This window comes from Sphaerodactylus townsendi, linkage group LG02, assembly GCF_021028975.2.
Source record: "Sphaerodactylus townsendi isolate TG3544 linkage group LG02, MPM_Stown_v2.3, whole genome shotgun sequence".
NCBI lineage: Eukaryota > Metazoa > Chordata > Lepidosauria > Squamata > Sphaerodactylidae > Sphaerodactylus > Sphaerodactylus townsendi.
In genome coordinates, this window is record NC_059426.1 from 71,385,338 (window position 1) to 71,409,299 (window position 23,962).

The 23,962-nt window shown below is 45.3% G+C and overlaps 1 protein-coding gene across 1 annotated transcript in view; it reads left to right on the top strand.

The window, feature by feature from the left end:
• The first annotated feature begins 452 nt into the window (after positions 1-452).
• Positions 453-23,962, top strand: part of DTX4 (deltex E3 ubiquitin ligase 4) — a 45,216-nt gene continuing 21,706 nt past the window's right edge. The window contains exon 1 of the mRNA XM_048483956.1: positions 453-1,615. Coding sequence (XP_048339913.1) covers positions 1,405-1,615 — 211 coding nt within the window. The 5' untranslated portion in view covers positions 453-1,404. The remainder of the gene's footprint in view (positions 1,616-23,962) is intronic.

Sequence of the window (23,962 nt, forward strand, 5' to 3'; positions counted from 1 at the left end):
GTACTTTACATTGAGGCTTGAAAACTACAGTATTTGGAAAAATTACATTTGTCTGATTGGCTGGAAAAGTATACATTTGTCACATCTGAAAATGTGTACTTTCTAGCAGATAACGAAATAAATGTGCATTTTAAATTTAAAATCTGTAAATAATTCAATAGGGCTTCGATTCCCTCCAAGAAATAGTCCAGTCTGTCCTCCCCAGTCATGTGAAACAGGTTCACCTATCTTCTGAGAGGCCACGGTGAAGGACAGGTGTAGGCCAGCGGAACACACGACAGGTCTGAAAGGAACGGCTGATTCGATAGACACATTTTGCAGGACGGACCACTACCTTCTTTTCCCCTTTGCTGTGGTGGTCATTGATTCACCACCCCCTAGTTGGGGAAAGGTGGTTCAGTCCCGCCTGCGGTTGCCGTTAGTTCTGTATGGTCAGCAGATGGCGCCCCGAAGCTGGCCAGAGGGTGGGCTTCGTGGCGGTGGTGGAGGTGGGCTGCGCATGAGGTAATGGTGGTGAAAGGAGGAGGGCGCGAGGGCGCTCCAGACGCTGCGTCCCCGGCAAGCTCGTGCTGCGGCTTCTACTCCGAAACGTTTCCAAGGCAGAGAAGTTGCAGCGGGCGCGAGGGTGTGGGTTGCAGCAGACAGGGCTGAAGCGTCTGGGCCGCGCAATGGATGGTTGCTTTCAGCTCTAAAAGGGGGACATCGCCTTGGGTAGAGGGTTGCGCTGCTCCTGCTATGCCGAGAAAACCCTCTTCACCCGGACTCCTGGTAGAAAGAAGACAGGCAGCAGGAAAGCAACAGGGAGGTGGAGCTGGAGGGATTGCTGCATCCAGTGCACAGAGAGGAGGAGGGGGGAAACTAGAGCATGAAATTCCGAGAAGGGCTTGCTCAGAAGGATCCCCCGTGCAATCGCAGAGAGGAAAGAGGAGTACGAGGAGATGCAACTGGTGTAACTGAGTCACCCTCCATTCGCCGTGGAAAGACCGTGAAATTCCCCTCCGAGCCACTTTCGAGAGCGAATGACGGAACCTGCTTTTCCAGCTCGCTGAGTGGATGGGTGCTTGTTATTTTTTAAATGCACGAATCTCACAGGCAATGAGGAGAGAGTATTGAAGTAGGTGGGGATGAAAGCTTTAAAGGGCTTTGTTTTTCGCATGAAGCAGCAACCAGACGGCTGAAGACTTTCCCCCCTTACAAACCTAGTGATTCGCTGCAAGAGAAGAATTAAAAGAAGGGGGAAATCTGGAACTGATCCAAGGAGCAACCAGACAGCCAGTGGCCGTGACGTTGCGGGGAGGGGAGTGGAGGGGGGGATAGATGAAACCGATCGGACATTGACCGAGCGAAAGGGGGCTCCAGCCGGGCTTTGGCGTGCTTGCTCCCTCTGGAGAGACTGCTGCAAATATGTTGCTAGCTTCCGCCGTTGTGGTTTGGGAATGGCTGAACGAACACGGTCGCTGGAGACCCTACAGCCCGGCAGTGAGCCACCACATCGAGGCGGTGATCCGGGCCGGACCAAGAGCCGGAGGAAGCGTTGTCCTAGGCCAGGTGGACAATCGGCTTTCGCCCTATATCATCGACCTGCAATCCATGCACCAGTTCCGCCAGGATACTGGTGAGTGACCCTGCGTCGTCCCGACTCTGACCCCACCACGTTGTCTGTCACCCGGTCGGTCCCCTCGTGTGCCGCCCCATCTCGCTTGTCATATTTTACTTCCCTGTCCTGATCACGTAACAAAGGCCCGGAAATTGGGAGACGTGTACAAAATGAAGAAGCTTTATGTGAGGAATCAGTCTCTCGATTTCACAGTTCTTGAAATGACTCTCTCAGTTTGGGCAGATTCCGAATGGGGCAGAGACAGATTTTGGCACTAGAAAGAATAAGGCTTCTCTCATCCCCAAAGAGGAACTCCCCAGACGTATGCATGGTGCGTGGGCATATCACTTGTCCCTGGCCCATAATGTCACTGCAAAAAAAGGGTCAAGAGGGAACTCCAATAAATATGTGGGTTTTGCCATCTGGATGTCTTCCCAGTTTTTCCCCCTGTAGGCAGAATTGTTCCTTGGCTTAATAGTGCCAGCACTAGCTTGTGCACGTTTTAGGAATCAGTTCTTGCTCTGCACACGCCACTGATTCTCTGAGACTGAAAATGCAAGTGTACACTGTCCTCAAAGGTCTTGTTTAATGTGTGTGAATTCTGACCATTTGCACCTGCAAAGAGTAACGCTGTAAAATAGCAAAGTCTGTGTTGCAAAAACTTGAAACAAGGGGAAAAAAAGTTTTTGATCTTCTAGAATGATATCTGAGCATAGAAGAAAACCATGTCTGCAGTCCTGTGCATAGACTTGGAGGATAAACTCCAGAAATGTAGTGAGACTTGCTTCCAAGTAAACATACATAGGAATGGCCTATCTGAGAAGATAGATGATGCATAAAGTGTGTGTCTGTGTAACATAAGAAGTTTTTTGAACAAATAATGTTTTTTATATGAGCATCAAGATGCATCATAATTTCATATTGGTGATTCCCCGGGGAAATGTGAAATGCTTCACATCCCTGACAGTCCTTGCAGTACATTTTAACAAATCTGAAATAACTAACCACCTTGGATAGAAAAGTCTGCTGCTTACTCATCCAGACTGAATTGGGTGTATGTGTGTTTGATTTAAACTGATTAACAAATCTGAGTGAAATGTTCTTGAATGTACTCTGAGAATTCTAGTTTTATTTTGCTCAGAGCCTGAAAAATGTGGTTTGCTCTAAAATAAATTACAGGTTTGCTCTAAAATAAATTTTAATGGACAATGGAACACCAGTGATGATCTGTAAAACGTTTCATGTAAAGGAAATAATTTAAAATGTTTCATGTAATGTTTCATGTAAAAGAAATAATTACCATTTGTTGACTGTTGAACTGTTGTAATCTAGGAAAAACCACCAGGTCAAAATAATAGTGGATTGTGTAGTGTAAAATTGACAGAAATGCTGTATCAACCTAATGGCAAGGGTTTGGAGAGGTTGTCAGAAATGTGGGCGGTGCTTCTGTGTTTCAGCTGCTGGATTCCCCCCCACCCCCGCCACCTCAATTAAGAAATTTATTGAGGCGTGAATGCCTGGAGAGAAAATGTTTTTAAATATCTTCAGAGAAACGATTTCAGTCTTGTGAAAGACCAAGTGTAGGTGGGAAGAGGGAGAGCCGTTCTTGCTGACAAAAGGAAAATACTCTGGGAAAGCCAGCAGCCTTCTTGGCTGGGAATCCCTGTTTGCTATTGCCAGTGAGCTCGCTTCAAGAAGCGGTAAAGTGGTTGGGAGGAGATAGCAAGTGGATCGGGCTCCTAAAGTGGAGAGAGAGGAGTAGAAAGCCGGAGTCTTGTAATGGTGCAGAAAATGCACACTGGATGAACTAAACAGAATTATGAACAGAATTATGAACATGAAGGAGAAAAGCAGAAAGGGGGACAGACGGCAAGTCAGCATCAAAGGGGAGAAAATGAATAGGGTATTTCAGGAGAGGATATAAAAATGGTGGGTAGGAGGAAGATGTGCTTAATGGGGAAATGACTGGGAGAAGGAGCACTGTATACTCCTTTGCGTGGGGGGGAGGGGAGAGGAGCAGGTTTGAGACAGATGAATACTGCAAAGGAGAAGGCCAGGCTGCTGGCTTTGGGTCTCATTCAGGACCTAGAAAAGTTAGAGCTATTCTACCACCACCCCAATATTGTTAAAAAGAACACTGATATAACAAATCAACAATCCATCATACAGTCATATGATCAGAACAGAAGTGGTGCTAACCTAAATCTGTGATCTGAATTGAATTATTCTCTATAGTCCAAGAAGAGCTTTGGTACAGTTTTCTTTAGTGTTTTTATAGCAGAGTTGAAAAGGGTTTCTTTAAATGACATCTAATGTTATTTAAACTTCAACTTAACAAGAATCAAAACCAACAAAGACTTCAGCAACACCTTAAAGACTATAAAATATATTTCACACTAAGCATTCAAGTTATGACCCTCTTGTTCAGGTTATTTATTTATTATAATCATTAGTATTATTTGTATCCTGCTCCTTAACAATGACAAAAATATTTTGGAAAACAGTGTGGAAACATAAAGCTAGTGTTATAAAAATTATAATACAACCAATTAAAATCAGATAAAATATAAAATTAAGAGGAAAACATAAAACTAAAATGATTCAAATCAACAGTTAAAACAACCATTTTAAGTAAATATATATCTAAGGGGAAAAAAGGAAAGTGTTAACAATCTTTCTGAAGACAAACAGGAAACGGGCCTTGTGAGCCTCCCAAGGGACAGTATTTCACAGCAAGGGTTTTATTCTGAAATGCATATGAGGTGGCAAAGAAGTCTGACATGACATAATGCTTCTCCATGATGCAAGTAAAACCAGTGTAATGGTTAAGAGTGTCGGACTAGTACCGGGTAGTCCTGAGGTCAAATCCCCACTCATGCCTTGGAAGCTCTCAGGGTAACCTTGGCCTGTTACACCTCTCAGCCTAACCTACCTCATAGGGTTGGTGTGATGGTAAAATGGAGGAGAGGAGAACAATTTAAGCCACTTTGGGTTCCCCTTAGAGTGAACGGTGGGTACAAATGAATTAAACTTTAACAATGAGCAGGATGAAGTGTATTGCAGGAGACAGTTCTTCAAATACCCAGGACCAAGATCACTCTGAATTGTGCTTGGAAACTTGCTGGTAATCAATTAAAATTTATTTGAGAAGTGTTAAATGTTCTATTTGGCTGGTGCTTTCTTGCTACATGCTGGACCAGTTCAAATTTTTGCTATTTCCTCAGAAGCAGTCCTGTGTATAGCATGTTGTAATAGTCTGATCTTGATTATCTTGCATGATTATAAAGGCCAGATTTCTGTTGCTCAAGAGAGGTTACACCAGGCAAAGCCCTTGCTCTCCGGAGAATTTATGAAACAGACGTGGGCCCAAGAACAGGCTAAGTTAATAATCTGAACCTTCAAGGGAAATTGGCTGATGGGTTCTAGGCAATGGAAGCTGACACTATGATAAATGTGTTAGTATTTAAGGTGCCAGATATCTCCTATTTTCTGTAACAGGCTAGCTCAGCAACCCTACTGAAATTCAGCAGGAGTGTGACCCATACAGAATAGACCTGTAACCAAGTTTTAGATCAAACTATTCTACCCACTATACACATATAGATTAAATCTTAGTTATTTGGCCCTGATCCAGCCCATTGCTAACTCCAGATACAATTCAGAGAAGCTCATTTTTCAATAGGATTCAAGGAAAGAGATATAACTGGGGATTATCACCATACTTATGTACTAACTCCTGAAGTTATCTCAACCTCTCCTGAAAGCTGTATGTAGACTGTGTGTGGAAGATGAAACCTTATTACACTCCACAGTTTCCCAGTATCCCTATTTGTTATATTCCTGTCAAATCAGAATATAATCACTTCAGAATAGTGCCTTCATCCTCCATTCCAGAAGGATATCATATTCAGGTTTCAAAGCCTGCTGAAAAGTCCAGAAGAATCCAAAGAGAACACACTGGTGTTCTTTTCTGATGAAGGTCATAAACCAGTGCTTCGAAGGAAATTTCACAAATTCTACCTAAATCCAGACTGAAATGGGCCTGTGTGCATTAGATCTATTGTTCCCACTTAAATAATATAAATCAAGTGTGTTGGTGCCCTATCTAAGGATAGTGTATCTTCTTCATCTACTAACTAGAATCAGCCCTTGAGGCAAGGTAATGGAGGAAATATTCCCTACACAGTTCTACAAAGCTGGCGCTACTTCACTAACTGCTGAGAAAATATGCCTTGTTGCACTCACATCTGCACTGTATGAAAGAGGAACCTTGTAATGGTTGGGTTGTGGTTGAATCTGTACTGCAGAGCAGAAGACCTTTGAAATAGAATGTGTACTTTTGCTCTGGAGCTGCACTGTGACTTCATGGAGAAATTTGTTGTTGGACTATTCTGGGAACTCACAGCTTTCTATGTTGAGCTGTTGCTGCCCACTTCTGTGTTCCATCTCCCCCCTTTGCTTAAGATGTTAAATACGTGCAGTGTTCTAAGGTAACATAACAGTTAATTTGGGAGGAAGGTGTTTGGGGCAGCAGGAAAGGACAGGGAGATGAAAAGGCTTGGTTTGGATTAGAGGGCTTGATATGAACTACATGCTGCCCATTCCGGAATGAATGTACCCATAGGCTTAACTTCTTATGAACCTCCTTAGATAAACAGCCACCAGTTCAGTGGTTGTTGCTGCTGAGTCTGGGAGAGGAAACAACAGCACTCTGCCATTTTGCCTGGACCCATGGACTCCCTCTGAGGGCTCCATCTGTCTGCCTTCCAGTTGCCAGTGGAAGTTGCAAGGCAGGCACACTTCTGTTTGCTAGCACCCAGCCCATGCTGAGGATCCATTTCTTCCAGATTTTTATTGTTTTTACTGTTTTACTTTTTAAAACGTGAAAACCATGTTGAGAATAAATTCTGTTAAATTCCAGGTTTGCATTGTTTTTCCAGCAATAATTAGATCTTTCCCCCTCCCCTTCTTTACCTTGTTTTTCCAGTGAGTTCAATCTTTCTTCCATGAATTAGTCTTGCCTTTTTAAACATCACCTCACAGCAATGAGTTCTGAACATTAATGACACAGTGTATGAAAAAACATTTTCTTGTGTTTCTACTGTGCCTGGTGTCAGCCTGTTTTGTTGGATCATTCTATTTCCTGGACTGTAATCCTGAACACATGTACTAGAGAGTAAGTCCCATACAATTCAATGGAACATACTTCTGAATATAGATGCTTAGTGTAATATTATTAGTGTCAAGAGAGATGTCTTCTCTGTTCACGCATTCTGTAGCCTTTGTGGTTTTTTAAAATTCTTCCTTTCACACTATGTCCATGAACATTTTATTAGAGATGCTAATGACATTAATATTGTTGGGTGGATCTTCCTCAGCCCAGAATTTAATTATGGATGCCTATACTTTTATGTAGATGTGAACACCCTACGCTAGCATTCCTGCTGTTCCATTCCTCAACATGGTAGATGTAGATCTCATTTTATGATGTCATTACAGCTGCTGGGCTGCTTTTCCTGATTGGACGTCGGAACGTTTATATTCTGAACAGGCTTTTGCTCCCTCTAAGAGAGCCGTTAGCATGCATACCAGCTCCTTGTCTGCTTGGTGGTGACCTTACTCCCTCCCCCAAATCTGGTCCTCTACTGTGAATAAAAGCACTGTCCTTCTATTAGCCTCTTCAGTGGTTGCCACAGTGATAAAAGCAATGTGTGCCTGTCCTTCTACCCCGCCTCCCCACCCCCACCCCGCTCAATTTGCCAAGGCAAAGTCAACTTAATTTTGAAGTCTTACCTCGTCCCAACTTGGCTCTAGAGCCAGTGGGTCAGGAAAAAATGGGCTGGGCAGGCTATCTGTCTGTCTGTATCCCTTTGTCACATTCCAGACAGGCTGAGATTAATGTTTGCTTTACTCTTGGAGAAGGGAAGGCTGAAAAAGAATCCAACAAAAAAGATTCCTTCAAGTCTAGGGACTCCTGGGAGTTAGAGGAGGCATTCATTAAGAAGCAAAGATTGAACGGTTTCTACTTAGTTTAGAATGTTGTCTAGAGACTAATTTCTTTGTCGTTTCCTATTGTACTTTTAACAGTCAGTGTGTGCTTTGCAGTCTTTTTCTATTTTCTTCTTCTCAAAATAATGGTGAGATAATCAATATTAGAAGTGAGGAACTGAGACTGAGGTCACATATAAGCAGTAGAGGTTATATTGGGTATTACATCGTCCTTGCAGATGTACCATGCAAACTGTAGACTTGATAGTATGTTCTACTAGCTGTGTGGGTGCATTAAGAACCAGTGCAGATTGAAGTTCCCATTCATGTAACCTTCAGAAACTGTATATGACAAGAGTGATGTAGCAAAATTTTACATCACATCAAATTTATACCTTGTCCTTTCATGGAGCTGGGTTATCCCATTTGACATAGTAGGCTCTGGCTCTTGAAAGTTCTACATTTGATAGTATTTTAGGTGCCACAAGACTTTGTCATTTTGACTGTGAAGTAGGTTAGGCTGAGAGGTGTTGACTGGCCCAAGATGGGGAGTGGAGCTTCATGACTAAGAGTTTGAACCCAGCTTTTTCTGATTCACAGCTAAGTGCTCAGACTGCCATACAACATTGACTCTCCATTGTTGTGTTAGGCCATAGCTGTGTTAGTATTTGAAACCTGGTCTAATGTCTTGTGTATTGGTATATATTATTAAATTTATTATGCCAATAAAGACTTACTGAATTGAACTGCTCTTAAATTTATGGCATCATAACCCCATGAAAGAGGAAGATAATTCTGAAGTAAGTGTCATGGATTCATAAGCCTTAGTATTGCACATACAGAATGTGAAACTGCTTGTATTTCACCTTGTAATACGTCCTACAGTAGTAGTAGAAAAGTCTGGATTTATCCCCCACCCTCTCCTGTAAGGAGACTCATAGAAGCTTACAAACTCCTTTCCCTTCCTCTCCCCACAACAGACACCTTGTGAGGTAGGTGGGGCTGAGAGAGTTCCGAAGAATTGTGACTAGTCCAAAGTCATCCAGCAGGAATGTGTTGGGAGTAGGGAAACAAACTCGGTTCACCAGTTAAGACTCCACTGCTGATGTGGAGGAGTGGGGAATCAAACCCAGTTCTTCAGATTAGAGTCCACCTGCTCTTAACCACTATATCAAAAAGTTGGCAGTGTGGCTGGTGACTTGTTTCTAGCTCTAAAATGAAAGACATAACATGACTTCTTCTGCACAGTATCTACAAGACACATTGAATCTGTTTGGCTATGAAAAGGATTTTTGAGGAGCTGACAGAGGGGCATGATGTTGGGCCAAAACCTTAAGGAACATGGTGAACTTTACACTGCCTCTGTATGTGCTTATTTCTTGCCCTAATGGAGTTTCAGTAGTTTATTAACTGTATATGTTGCCATGATCAATTATGGCTCCCTAAAGTGTACACAGTGTTGACATGGTGGAAGAAAAAGGTTTTATCTTTCATTTATTAAGGGAACCGTCCAAGGATTTATCCAGTGTACAGATGTGAACCTGCTTAACTGTAATGTGAAAAACATTAATTATTTTCTCTATAATGGATACAAGGCAATCTTAGTAGAACTCACTTGAATTAACACTTCATGTAGGAGCACATAGACTTTCAAGGAGAAGCCATCATTCTTGTTCCCTCTATGCTTTAAACACCTGTCAGTGAGGACAGCTAGAAGAAAAATCACACTAAAGATTAATTTAAAATAAAATAAGCAGGCATGTGAAGATGGGCTAAGTTTCACCGAATATGAGAAAGGGAGCTCAGATCTTTAAAGTTAGGATAGTCGCACAACTTTGGCAGAGAAGTGTATTCTGACTCCTTCAGAAACCGGGAAAGCTGTCAATATTCTGTTGCGAAGCTGCCTCAAAGAGAGATGGGCAGCACTCCCCTCACACCCCAAGCTTCCTTGCTGAATGAATGATTGTTCTGCATGTCTCTCCTCCTTTCCCTCCCCAGTTGCTATGAATGTTGTTGTTTTGGGTCATTAAGGCATTCTGATGGTGGAGGGTTATGACCCTGGCAGGGCCTTGAATAGCTATTGTCCCTTTTCTTCTCTTCTTGAATGGAACACTGATGGCCTGTCTCGAATGACCCAGGGAGCGAGAGATGGCAGGAGGATTTTCCCACATAGTTGATGGATGGAGCTGGATGGGGCCAGATGCTGAAATTCCACCATCGTGCTCCCCCCACCCCTTGCGTTGGTTCCTTCCCCTTCTCGTGATGGATTATAATAAATTAAAGACTCTCTGCTAGCGGGACTGTGGTTTGGATTTTAACAGGCTTTTTTCTATTACAATGCCTGATTATTTCTTGAAGCCCACTACCCACATAATTTCCTCAGAAAATCCCCTTTCTGTCTGAAATACCTTGCACTGGTGTGTGTGGTCTTTCCTAACCCAGGATTTTAGCTTTGCTTAAGCCTAATGAGTGAAAGAATTTTTCAGAGATCAGAACCAAGGGGGAAATTTCCAGGTGTTAACTGTAGAAAGCTATTCATTTGTATTAATTCATGCCAACTTTCTGCTGTTCCCACCAATACATTCTTCAGACGGTTATGGAACAGAATCCAATGGAAGCAGTGTTTGTCTTCTGTACAGTACATGCCACAGGGCCTTTACTTCTAAATCATAAAGTGTTTCATATAATTCAGGCCGAAGTGACAATCACTGGAATAAATGGTCCAAGTTTATCCTTCGCTTTCTGTTGCTGATTCCCACTGCTGAGTCATCTGCACCTGTTCCTCATGCTGGTTGACAAGACTCGGCTGCTGCAAACCTCAGAGGGAACCTCTGGAATTGTTCTATTTTGACAAATCAGGATTCCCCCCTCCCCCCAAAGGACTTGACACTGCAGATTCCCTTTTTTGAATGTTGTAGAACGTTGAATGTTGTAGACTATGGCATATAAGTTGTTTATTTGTGTAGCTGGATCTGCAGATCTCATCTTGTCTGAAATTTGAACTTTTAATAAGCAGCTTTGCTTTTTATATTTGTCCAGCTTTCTGTGTTGAGCTGTTGCTGCCCACTTGTCCTCTCAAGCAGACCTCACTTTACATTGAGATAAGTAGGATTTTTACCACAACAAAGGGACATGGAGGAATTAGATACTGTTTAAAACAAGGGGGCTTTATTATTGTGTCACTGGCTTCATTTGCTTGCGATGGGAATGTCTGAGAAATATTTTTGGCTTGTGTGTTCTTCTTTCCCTCATGGACAGCACTTGGAGACCAGAAACCTATGAATTTCTGACAAGCCAGGACAAACTATGGGTTATTTTCATTGCTACATGCAAAGTAGCAATATAAACTACAGTGCAATCTGATTCTACTGGAGGCGGGGGACATCTGCATGGGTGTTTCCCAGCTTGTTCTCAGGGAGACAGGATGTAGTTTTTTATGTCACTACCTGGGAACTCGCTGGGCATCCATCTTAGGTGCCAGTTTAAATCCTGTCTCATCAGGGAGAACAGCCTTTCGAGAAGCTCCCGCTTCTACAAGATTTTTAATTCCCAATCCATCCTTTCCGTTTCTCCACTCTCCTACCTCGTCCATAGCCCTTCCCCTCCATCTTCATTATATGAACAATTTCCGCGCTGGAACTTACAGACCCCGCAGATGCCGAGGACCCTGAGGGGAACCAAGGCACACACAAACCCATAAAGGGCTGTCCTAAAGGAAAAAGGATATCTTCCCACAGGAGGATAAAACCAGAGACTTTTTTTCTGTACCAGAATTCTTCCAGCGCCGCATTAAAAAGGAGTGGACCAACCCTGCAGTCAGCAAGGGTCTACCCTCCAGCTTCAAAAAATTATACCCTGTCCCTGAGTGCATTAATAGGATGCTCCAGACTCCCCTGGTGGACGCCCCAATCGCGGCTCTACAGTCAGGGGGACTGATGAACAAGGATGGAGTGGGCACCCTTAAAGACCAACTGGACAAAAGGACAGACCCGATACTCAGATGGGCACATGAGGGCTTGGCAGACATCACCAAGGCCCTGGCAGTTTCAGACATGGTGGCCAGGGCCACCATTGTTTGGCTGCGGAAACTGCTGACCCTAATCCCCTCTGAACATAGGGGGGTTAGAGAGGGGATGGAATGGGTCCTCCTTAACTCCTCCTTCCTGGCAGACTCTACCTTCGACTCCCTCCTGATGACTACACCACCTGGCTACGGTCATGGCAAGTGGACTTTACCTCCAAACAGCTGGTCGCAGCCTACTCCTTCCCAGGGGCCAAACTCTTCAGCCAGGAACTGGACCACATCCTTGTGGAAACTCAAGGACAGAAGAAGGCCATGCCCAAGACCATCAGACAGGACTTCCATAATCAAGGAACACGCCCCTCCACCACCTTCCGGTCTCATCGCACGCTACCCAGAATCCCTAAGGAGGGCAACCGATGGCAGCCTCAACAAAACTTCCAGAGACGATCAGGGGCTGCCTCCACTTCCAATTCCTTTCGTAACAACCCAAAACATGGTAAACCCTTCCAGCCTGGAGGGCCCAGCAAACAATGACTTGCAGTCGGAACTGGTGGGAGGTCGCCTGCAGCATTTCCATCAACAATGGGCAGGCGAACACGTCGATCAGTGGACAAGGGAGGTCATCCAATCGGGCTACTCAATAGAGTTCAGCCGCCTTCCCCTACAACGCTTTTACAGCTTTCCTCCCACCTCCAACCTGTCCAAGGCACAGCGCACCCAGAGGGCAATCCAGCATCTCCTGAGCATCAAAGCGATCAAACCGGTACCAGACTCCAAGAGATCCTCAGGAGTTTTTTCACACTTCTTCACAGTACCAAAACGCAATGGAGACTGGCACGCCATCCTCAACCTGTGCTTCGTCAACAAACACATCAAGCTCCACCGTTTCCAAATGGAAACACTCCGATCCATAGTGGAACACCTACACCCCGGAGACTACCTGACCTCATTGGACATGACGGAGGCCTACCTCCACATCCCTATCAACCCCACCCACCGGAAGTTCCTCAGATTTGCCGTGGGAGCCAACCAATTCCAGTTCAGGGCCTTACCATTCGGCCTAGCCACGCCCCCTGTACCTTCTCCAAGATCCTACTGGGCCCCATAACGAAACTACGTTCAGAAGCCATCCACGTGTACCCCTACTTAGACGACATACTCATCAGGTCCAAGTCATGGAGCATGGCGATACGAGACGTTAACAGTGTTCGGGAAGTCCTCCAACAGCACGGATTCCTGGTGAATCTGACAAAGAGCACCATCACAGACCATGGACCACTCATCAACACAAACACCAATTCACTGGTGGTACCGCCCACCAAACAATTACGGATCCAACAGCTGGTGAACTTGGTTTCATCGTTGCAACAGGCTCCACTGCTCACCCTGGCAAGCCTGATGGGCCTCATGGTGTCAGTCTTCGATATGATCCAATGGGGCCGACTGCACGCCCGGCCGCTGCAGCGCTTCCTCCGACCCTACCAACTACAAATCATGGCAAAGCAAGATCGCATGATCATCATCCCTGCGCAACTGAAGAACGAGTTGCGATGGTGGACATGCGAGAGCAATCTCTCCAAAGGGAAAGTGTATCTCCACAGGGTATAGCACCAGGTGGTAACCAACGCCAGCCTCAAGGGCTGGGGAGTGACCCTGGTGGACCAATTTATCCAAGGCACCTGGACAGAAGAGGAAACCGCGCTGCCCATAAATGTCCTGGAGGCCAGGGCCATTTGCCTGGCCCTTCAGAAGTTTCACCCAATGATCCAGGGCACCCACGTATTGGTGCGCACAGACAACACCACAGCAAAGGCATACCTAAACAATCAGGGGGGATCCAGATCCACCCAAATGCACCAAGAGGCGATGAGGATCCTGACCTGGGCAGAACGCACCTATTGTCCCTAGCGGCGGGACACATCAGTGGCCAACAGAACACCCCGGCAGACTGGCTCCACCCATCGATTTTCCAAATGATAAAAAGACATATGGGCCTGCCGACCATAGATCTGTTTGCGTCAGCAGACAATTGGCAGGTCCCAGACTTCATGTCCAGGTTCCATCACCCACGAGCCGCCGGAACAGACGCACTCTTGGCACCCTGGCCGAGGACCCTTCTCTATGCCCTTCTGCCAATACCCATCCTGCCAAAGACCTTGAGGAAGATAGCAGCAGAGAAGGCCACAATGATCCTGGTGGCCCCGTATTGGCCCCGATGCCCCTGGTTCTCATCCATCTGGAGATGGCAACCTCCCCGGGCCTTCAACTACCCTCACCACCGGACATACTGTCACAGGGGCCGGTATGCCACCCTGCACCACAGTGGTACCAATTAACAGCCTGGCGGTTGAACAGCGACTTCTGAGGGACAAAGGCTACTCGGACCAAGTCACCACATCATCCTGGCGTCCTGGAGGGCTTCCACAAACACCATCTACAACTGTTCATGGAAGGCCTTCATCTGGTGGTGCAGGCAGAAGAGGGTGAACCACCATGCCCCAGCAGTCCACCAGATACTGTCCTTCCTCCAGGAGGGCTGCAACAGGGGCCTGCGCAGTGCGACACTAAGACGTCAAGTGGTGGCACTCGCCACCGTCCTTCCGCACATGCTCGGAGTACCCTTCTCCAGGTATCCAGACATCATCAGATTCCTAAAAGGGGTCAAGCAATTACAGCCACCCATTGTACATCGCCTCCCAACCTGGTGGTTACATACGGTCCTCTCAGCCCTAACCAAGTCCCCATTTGAGCCAGTACAAACCATCCACCTGAAATGGTTCTGCATGAAGGCTCTGTTCCTCCTGGCCATTACCTCAGCCAGACGAATCTCCGAGATTCAGGCCTTGTCTACACAGTCCGAGTTCTGTGTCTTCCACAAGGACAGACTGGTGCTCAGACCCGATCCGTCCTTCCTGACTAAGGTCTGTTCCAACTTCCACCTGGTGCAGGAAATAGTACTGCGCGTCGCCTAGGCACCCCACAGAGCAGCTATGGCACAACCTGGACGCCAGGAGGCCACGAAGGCATTCATCATTAGGGCCGAAGCCATCCTTAGATCTCACAGCCTCTTCATCAACGTGTCACCACCTAACGAGGGACAGCCAATGTCAAAGGCGGCCATCAGCTGCACCATCAAGGCATGTATCATAGAGGCTTACAAGGCTGCTGGCCAGACCCTGCCGGCTGGGATTACGGCACACTCCACCCGCAGTGCAGCCGCCAACCAGCACTCAGGAAACAGGTGCCCCTGCACGACATTTGCTGTGCTCCGCCACATGGTCAACTCCATCGACGTTCGTCCGGCACTACAAGCTACATTCTCTGGCAGCCTCAGAGGCCACATTCGGCAGATGGGTGCTGGAGCACATCATCGGAGACTGATCAACCCACCCATTGGGGACTGCTTTAGGAGATCCCATGCAGATGTCCCCCGCCTCTAGTAGAACGGCCCATTGGATACTTACCGTGAAGGGGCCTTCTGCTGGAGGAACAGGGGGACATCTGAGCCCTCCCGAGAGAGAACACAGTCGCCACAACAACAGACCTCTGGACACCACCCGGTCAGGCGGGCAACAGTCTTCGAGGCCTACCCAATTCTTCACTTCCTGACACTACCATAACTCAATTTCTCACTGCTTGGACAGTCATCAACTGGTGCCTAAGATGGATGCCCAGCGAGTTCCCAGGAAGTGACGTAAAAAACTACATCCTGTCTCCCTGAGAACGAGCTGGGAAACACCCATGCAGATGTCCCCCTGTTCCTCCAGCAGAAGGCCCCTTCATGGTAAGTATCCAATGGGCCGTTTGGGGGCAAGAAAACAAGCCCCATAGCGAGTAATGTTGGCATCTTCAGTCTATAAGGTGCATGGAAGGTGTGGGGGGAGGACTCTCCTTCTTTATAAATTTTTAAACAGAGGCTGGTTGGCCATCAGTCGGGAATACTTTGATTGTCTGTTCCTGCATGGCAGGGGGTTGGACTGAATGGCCCTCGTGGTTGCTTCCAACTCCATTAATCTATTATTCTAGTATTTCCACACTTAGATTTCAGGGCAATTTATTTTACTGATAGAGATACATTTTTAAGCTTTAGGATACATCCTCATGAAAGCTTCTCATTTGTAGGAAGACACCTTGGAAAGACAAAGGGTACTTTTCTTCTGGTTTTCATAGCTCTGTGTCACATCTAGATTCCACCAATGGTGTATCTAGGAGGCGCATTGGGCCGTCCTGCCAGCCCACCGTAACTGCTTCCTCCTGGAGCAAGCAAGGCCCATCACTTCCGCTCCGCTTCTTTTGTCACCCCACCCCCTCGCAATTGCTTTCTTTTGTGGCCTGCCTGGAGCAAGCAGGGCCTGCCGCTTGCTTAGGCTGACTAGCCGTCCCGCTTTTGGCAGAACCGTCACGCCTTTAAACAATTTGTCCCGCGTCCCGCGGGTTCTACAAATTGTCCCGATTTTGAGGAGTCTGCTGCACTGCCTTCTGGGGCGCAAGGCAGTGCTGCAGCCTCCCGTGCGCCCGGCTGCAGGAGCGCATGGCCTTCGGGGCTTGCCGTTTGCCGCTCTGTCACAGGGCGGCAAACGGCAACCCCCAGAAGCCCGTGCGCTTCTGCGGCTGCTCGCGCAGCCGCTTCCCCATCCCGGATCACAAAGGTGACCATCTGGTCACCTTACGCTTGCTCATTGTGCTTCTCCCCTCTGCTGCTGCAGTTGCTTCCGCCCGCAGCCCATTTGGAGTGAGCAGGAATCGCTGCTTGCCCAACCACTGCTGCTGCTTCCCTCCGCTCCCCTGCTACAAATGCTTCCACCTGTGGCCCACCCAGAGGTAGCAGGGTTTGGCCAGAGCAAGTAGGTCTACACATCTGCCCATCACCACTTCCTTCCCCTGCCCTGGTCGCTGCAATTGCTTCTGCCCACAGCCCACCCAGAGCAAGCAGGGCCTGCTGCTTGCCCATCCATCACCGCTTCTAACCCCTACCTCCCACGCAATTGCAGGGTGTGTGTGTGTGCAATTTTACTGGCAACCCAGGTGCCAATTTATGCAGGTACACCGCTGGATTCCGCTGCCAGCGCAGGTGTTATTGGGTGGAATATGTCCTTTGTGTGACTTAACAAGGATGTGTAGACCATCAAATAGTGCAGAGGTCATTAAATAGATTTCTGAATCTTTTCAAAACTTTTTTGCAGATTCATACTTCATTCACTGCACTGGGCTAAACCTCACATAAGTGTGTACATAGAGCTACAGTAGAAACAGACTTCACCATTCACTTGAATTAAAAAGGCACTGCGTACATCTACATTTTGTGTGGACATGTGAATTTGAATCTTTCCCCTGCACTGAAATTGTTGGGCAAGTCCTTTAGACAGGGGAGCTCCAGGAACATTTTTGAATTATATACAAGTAAGGATCATTATATAATAACATAGGTTTTTTTGTTACAGCTTTACTCTTGCTAGCCAATGGATAATAGAAAATTAATATGTTTACCTTCAAGGACACTTTGGCTGTAATCCTAAAGACATTTCCTGGAAGTAAGCCCCACTGAATACCAGTGCTTCTTATAATTGCTCCCTTTTATTTTTATTTTTTCATTTGGCATGAAAAACAATACTTTTTTTAACAATTAAGGAGAAGAAATGGCCAGATTTTTACGTTTTAGCTTGGGGACAACCATCTACTTCACACTGAGCTTTTTGTTTTTATTAACTGCACTTTAATGTGGAATCTGTACAATTGCAAAATTAGTACGTATCTTCAGTAATGATTTTGTTCCAATAACAACTTGATTTTTCACATTCCCATTCTTCTGGGCAGGCTACTGGTAAGTACAGGTTGTAACAGTGTATAAATCAGTATTTACCTAGTGCCCTTTTTGGAACTGGTTTTTTTCTGGGGAAACTGCCAACTTTCCATTCATTAACTTGCACAACGTGAAAAAAAATCCTCTCACTCGCTGGTGACAATCTTTTCAGTAAATAAACATCTGTTTTTAGTACTTTTTTTCTCAAAAAAGGAAAGCCCTGATCAAAATATTTATTTTTATGGAACTGTATTTATAAACATAGATAAATGTCTGAACCCAACATCCCAATTCAAAAGGAAGGGGAATAGGCTTATGAAACCAGCACAAGCCCATCCTGGTGGCGTAAATAGTGCTTAATGCCAGCGTGGAGGTCAAACTGGGAAGTGGACAGGTGCTGCTCAGCTCAGCAGTGCCCAACCTGGAAATGCCTGCCCCCTGAAGAGCTGAAACAGCCTAAACCTGACTGTTGACTGGGGGCAGGCTTGGGACATTCCTGGGGTTGGAGCCAACATTAGTTGACTTCCAACTGGGCTTTCGAGCTGGAAACACTGACCTAGGTGCCTTGGACTTATGCCACCCCAAAGGGTGACATAACACAGTTTAGCTCACTATGGAGGGCTTTCCAGGTGGCTGGGGACTCTCCATGGTGTCTGCCTTGCTGGAAGCCCTCTAGAAGCCCTCTGGACTGGGCTGCCTGGCTCAATGCTGAAATTCTTATACTTGGCATTCTTCACATGATTCGTGTTCTGGTTTTATAGGGCTTATAACCACTGTCTTCAGTTTTCTGTGTGGTCAACTCTTCATTGAGGTAAAGTGAAGTGGTGGCCTTAGGTGGCGAGTTTTGGGAGTGGTAGACTCTGTTGCTACATTGACCCAAGAAGCTCCACTAGATATGTGCAGTCTGTCACATGGTCTTTACAAATGTTTTGAGAGTGAGGAAAAAAGAAGCAGCATCTCTTTCAACTCCTGGATGGGATGGTAAGAGGCAATGGTGGGCTGGCCAGGGGCAATGTCACCCTTGTTGATCTTCTGCCCCATGAATAGGTCCAACAGTCATTAGTTACCACATACACATTTTCCAGAAATTAGATTTAAAAAGTGCCTTGCCCAGCATTTTTTTTCAAAAACTGATCTTTCTGCACAAGCCATTTAGAACGTTTCCAGAACAATAATGAGAAACATTCTGCACTTCATTTCCCCCCACTGGCGCCAGAGAAATTTCATTCACCTTTTACTACGTCGTTTCTGAAAACCCTTTTAGCATGATGTTTTCTGCTGAAACTTTTTCAAGCTAGCTTCCCTTGCTGTGTGGTCATACTTAAAATGTTTTATCTTTCCTGCCAAAAAGCCTAGCCATTTCCCACATGCCTGTGCTGTTGCTCTCTCTCTCTCTCTCTCTTTTTCTCTTTCTGATTTGGCTGATCTACAAAGCATAAAATCAATGGATCAACAAAGTATTTTTTCAACCAGGAGCATATTGTTATAAAACGGCACCTCCCCACCCCCAGTGAGGCAAGCAGGCAGCTGGCCAGTGGGTTGACAGGTGAGTGGCTGGCCCTCTTGCTCACTCACTTGCTGTACTTCTGAGGTGCAATTGGCCAGGACCAGCAGCATCCCAAGGGGCAACCCCACACATCTCCACCAAGGCTCTCTACTCGCAGGCTTGCATGTACAGAGAGAGAGAAGGAGAGAAGGGGCATAGTGGTCTCTGAGCTGGGTGGACTGCTTGGGCTAGGCCAGAACAGGCAGTGGGTGGCAGCAGGGTGGCAGCTGGGGAAGAGGCCGGTAGGTGGGCAGAAGAGGGGTGCAGGCAAGTGTCAGGCAGGTGAAGAGGGGGCGGAAGGAGCAGTGGGTGATGAGTGAGCAAGCAGGTGGGTGAACTGCTGCTGCGTGTTCCTGGGGAGGGGAGGGCAGGGGGGGACTGGCCCAGTGCACCCACCCACCACATGACACTTTAGAGTGGTACCTGGGTCATCTGCCCCCTCTGTACCTCCTAGAAAAAAAACATTAAGTGACCATGAAATATTTGAAGGAGGTGAGTGTGGACAAATGTAGAAGTAAAAGGGAGATCAAAAACTTTTTGGGAACGTTCTACATGTCTTGTACAAAAAGGGCCTAAATTCCATTTCACTTTCCTGGAAGAAATAATTGTGTTTCCCATAGAGATGTTTCTTCTTTAGAACTGTCAGTTCATATTTTAAATTCAGTTTTCAGTATAAGTATATATGATTCTGTTTGTAGAAATATGGGAAGGGATTTTCCAGTATTTCCTGTATGAACCATTCAGTTACTGGTGAAGGGTTTTCTTTTTGCCTATTGTCTGTTCCCTAAATTGGTGAAACTGACTAAGGCTGAGGGCCCTCCAGAAAAGCCATGGTATGTATGGAGCCTCCTTCCCTTCCTCCCGCTTTCTTCTGTTCTATGTGCTTGCCTTGCCTTTGTGCAAGGATATCATAGGCTTTGAAAACCACTAAACTGTGGCGAAAGGAGCTTTGATGTAACAAAGGAATGATACACAATTATTGTTTTTGATGGATAACTAGAGTGATCTTTTACTCCATGGTTCAGTATACCAAGCTTTTTCTGTGACATTTTTAGGATTGAAAACTAGTTCAATTGAAAATAGCCCTTCAAATAATTATAGTGCGTTCCTTATGCTTATGCTTTTACTTTTAACAATTACATGAGACCCTCTGATGGTGGATATTGTAAGTGAGGCCTGGTTTACTCAAGATGGTGATGTGGTAGAATTCTGAGATGGTAAAATGGTCTGTACCATTTCAAAGTAGAAGTGGGGAGTGTTTTATTTGTCCTTAGACTACTGCAACATCCTTTATGTAGGGCTGCCTTAGAAGATGCTTCGGAAACCTCAGGCAACCCAGAATGAGGATGCTACATTGCTGACTGGGGCCCCTGATCTGCATATATAATATCAATACTTTGGTATACGTACTGGCTTCCAGTCATTCTCTGGTGCCAATTCTAAGTGATTATTTTGTCCTATAAAGCCCTAAATGGTCTGAGACTGTCTTACTTGCAAGACTCCGACTCCCGATATGACCCCTCCCCCTCCCCTCACCCAGCCTGCTGAGTTCATCATGACAGGGCCTTTTACATGTACCTGGACCACAGATTGCCCACCTGTTCACCACCAGGGCAAGAACATTTTCAGTGACTGCCCCTTCTCTTTGCTATCAGGTCCCTGGAGATATTTGTGCCCTTCAGGTTCTTTCAGCATTCTGTAGGGCGTGTAAGGTTGTTTTGTTTTCTGCAGACTTTGGCTAATGTTGTGAAACAGGAAGCTGGCCAGTTGTTTTAATTCTTCAAGTGATTTATAAAGTTGATTTTAATTGGTTTTATTGTTCTGTTTATTCCTTTTATTTGCATTTTATTTGTATTATTTGTATTTTATTGTATTTTTAAATGTTGTAAACTGCCTCAAGTTTCCTGTAAAGAGAGGGTCCAGGTAGAAATAAATAATAAATTAAATAAATAAGGGTGAAAGTCTCCAGCATAGTTCATTGCATGCTTGCTCGTTTCTCACTTAGAAGTATTCATTAATGTGAGGGAACTTCCTGTTCTCTGAGGTCGTTCTCCTAGGTTAACATACATCTATGTTAGCCTACAACTATGCTGGGCAGAGAGATAACAAGTCTACAACATAAGAAGCTATCCCATTGGTCCCCTGTAAGATTATCATCAAGTGGATGGGAACATAGCCTGTTCAGCTTCTGCTTTCTGGCCTAGTTGAGGACAGGAGTACAAATGACATTGGCAAACATCAGTCTCCTTTTGCTGAAGTAATACAGGGGCAAGGATATTCTTAGAGAAGGAGTACAAGGAAGAGGAAGGTGTGCTTAACAACATAATTTAGAGGGGGGCAGCTTTGTAATGGCTGAGGACGGCACAGCAATGGCACAGCTAAGCTGCCTTCTAAGCAATTTGCTGCACTATTACCACATCTGCAACAGTTCGTGGATCTGGAATAGCAACATGGCAGTGCTGGTGTGGAGGGGGCAGGGCAGTGGCTCTGATGAATGGCTGCCATCTATTGAAGGGGAGGGGCAGAAAAATGGGGGAAGAGAGAGCCAGCGAAGCCAGCCCATGGTTAGGAGAAGGCACATGAATTCCCAGTCGCTGTCTGAGCCCTGCCCCTGAAAGGGATTCCAAAATCTCAGGGCGGGTGCGGGGGGGGGGGGGCTACACCCCAAGCAAAGACATCCAGGTCCATTACAAGGCAAACCTGGGATTGGAAACTCTGTGTTTCCCTTGTAATTCTGCCCTTAGACATACAGGAAAAACTGGGTTGTTGGAAAGGAGGGGAAGCTTGTACTTTTCTTAGCAACTGTCTTTACCTCCTGAGGGAGGCAACTCTACATACATGAGAACTATGTATTTAGTGCTTCAGAATGTAGTTAATCAGATTATCTTTAAGCCCATTAACTCGACTGGCATAGATAAAAAGTCCCAAGATCTCATTAGCAATTTCTGTGGATAAAATGAGGGCACTGTGTCACAAAGCTCAAGCAGTCTTTTTTGTGCGGCAGATTGGCGGCTGAAATACTGCCATTCATCTTTAGCCTCCTGAAGAGATTCCTATATTGCCTTCTGTGGTAATCTGCGATTTATTGCTGAGTTTAATGGTTGTTATTTTATTTTAATGCCCCCCCCCCTCCAAAAAAAAAGTATATTTCAGAGCAGGAAGGAGCGATGGGCTTGACGTTTTAAATTAAAGTAAATATATGCAGTGAAATACTATATAAACCACATCGGTGAGGTATGGAGTTTTTTCTTCATTGTTGGGTATTCCCAGAGTGGTTAACTTCTTCCTCAACAGCTGATGATAACCCCTGGGTGTCCAGGAGTTAATACTAGCAGTTGAAAAGCCATATGATTTACACTGTAATACATTTTATTGGCCTTTAAAGTACCTGAACACCTGAATATTTTTGTTGATGTTATAATTATTATATAATAATGGCTGTGTGCTTGAGTCCTTAAAGTAACTTTAGCCAGGAGGGAAAAGATATATTTGGCACTAGGGCTGTTTACTGGACTACAAATAAGAATTTACTTCTTTACTATCAGCATTTTTTGCTTTTTCAGTAATAATTTCAGTAGCTCCTAGAATCCGGAATAATGGCTGGAGACTGAAGCAAGTGAAATATACAAGTATGGGTTGGATCCAGCCAGCTTTCTTAATAAATTTCACCTAATTCCCACCCTTCCTATAGATCTTGTCTTACGTGGGTTTTATCCATGCAATACCAATAATCCCCAGAATAACTTTTTTGGTAAATAAAAGGAAATCCCTTCTTTCCTTTTTCAGCAGCAGAAAAGTTGGATTCAGAAGAGATTTATGCAAAGAAGCACATATTTCCTGATTTTCCATAGTTGATTTTGTTGTAGGGTCTAGTGATCCATAGAACTTGGCCAGGGGTGGGAGAACAGCAGTCATAAAGAAAGAATACAGCACTGAAGGTCCATGTTTTTTTCACTGCAAAAACATGTGGGCAACCAGCATTAGCTGCAGTGCTCAACATCTGTTTGCAGTGAATATATTCTGAAACAATTGCATGCCAACCACTTTGCATGTTAACAGAGTTCTGCCCCAAAATATAAAATCAACATTTTCTGTATTCTCTAATCAGTAACATATGAAATTACCTTAGATCACTGGAAATCTTTTTTTCTCTCTTTTTACTTTTAAAGATTGTGCCAAGCATAATTCGTAGCTAGATTCTTTCATGAAATGCAATTCTGACATTTGCAACAGAAAAATCCAAAAGGGGGAGGTACTATGTAATAATGTAGAGATTATAATGTTGTCCTTATATAACTGAGAGAGTTTCAGCGGATGATGTGCCTGTCAAATGTTAGTAGTCTAATAATCATAGTGCAATCACAGTGCACATTTCTACTCTGTGACAGAGACTGAATGAGAGATCTGAAGAGAGGAGGTTGTTCTATGGGGTGGCGAACCTTTGGCACTCCAGATGTTATGGACTACAATTCCCATCAGCCCCTGGCAGCATGGCCAAAGGGGTTCGCCACCACGGTTTTGCACTCTTTACTTTGAAATTAAAAACAATTGAATCACATTATTGCATTCAGACAAAATATAATTTATACCCGGATGTTTGATTAAACTCCTGTTAGGTGAAATTTCTGAATGCAACTGTGCCTCTTTAGGGTACTTGGTGATGTATCGGCATTGGCTTGTTGGGCAGGGGAGGTGGTATCATTGTAATCTGTTGGGATTCTATCACCCTTGCTTGGTGGTCTATCCAGGATTAATCTGGTTTTGTGGTTGGGTGCCTAGTGTTGACAGCCAGCATGGTGTAGTGGTTAAAAGTGGCAGACTCTAATCTGGGAAACTAGGTTCAACTCCCCACTCCTCCATATGAAACTTGCTTGGTGACCATGGGCCAGTCACAGTTCTCTCAGAACTCTTTCAGCCCAGGCAGTAGAGCAGGCAATGGCAAACGACCTCTGAATGTCTCTCACTTTGAAAGCTCTACTGGATCACCATAAGTCAACTGTGACTTGA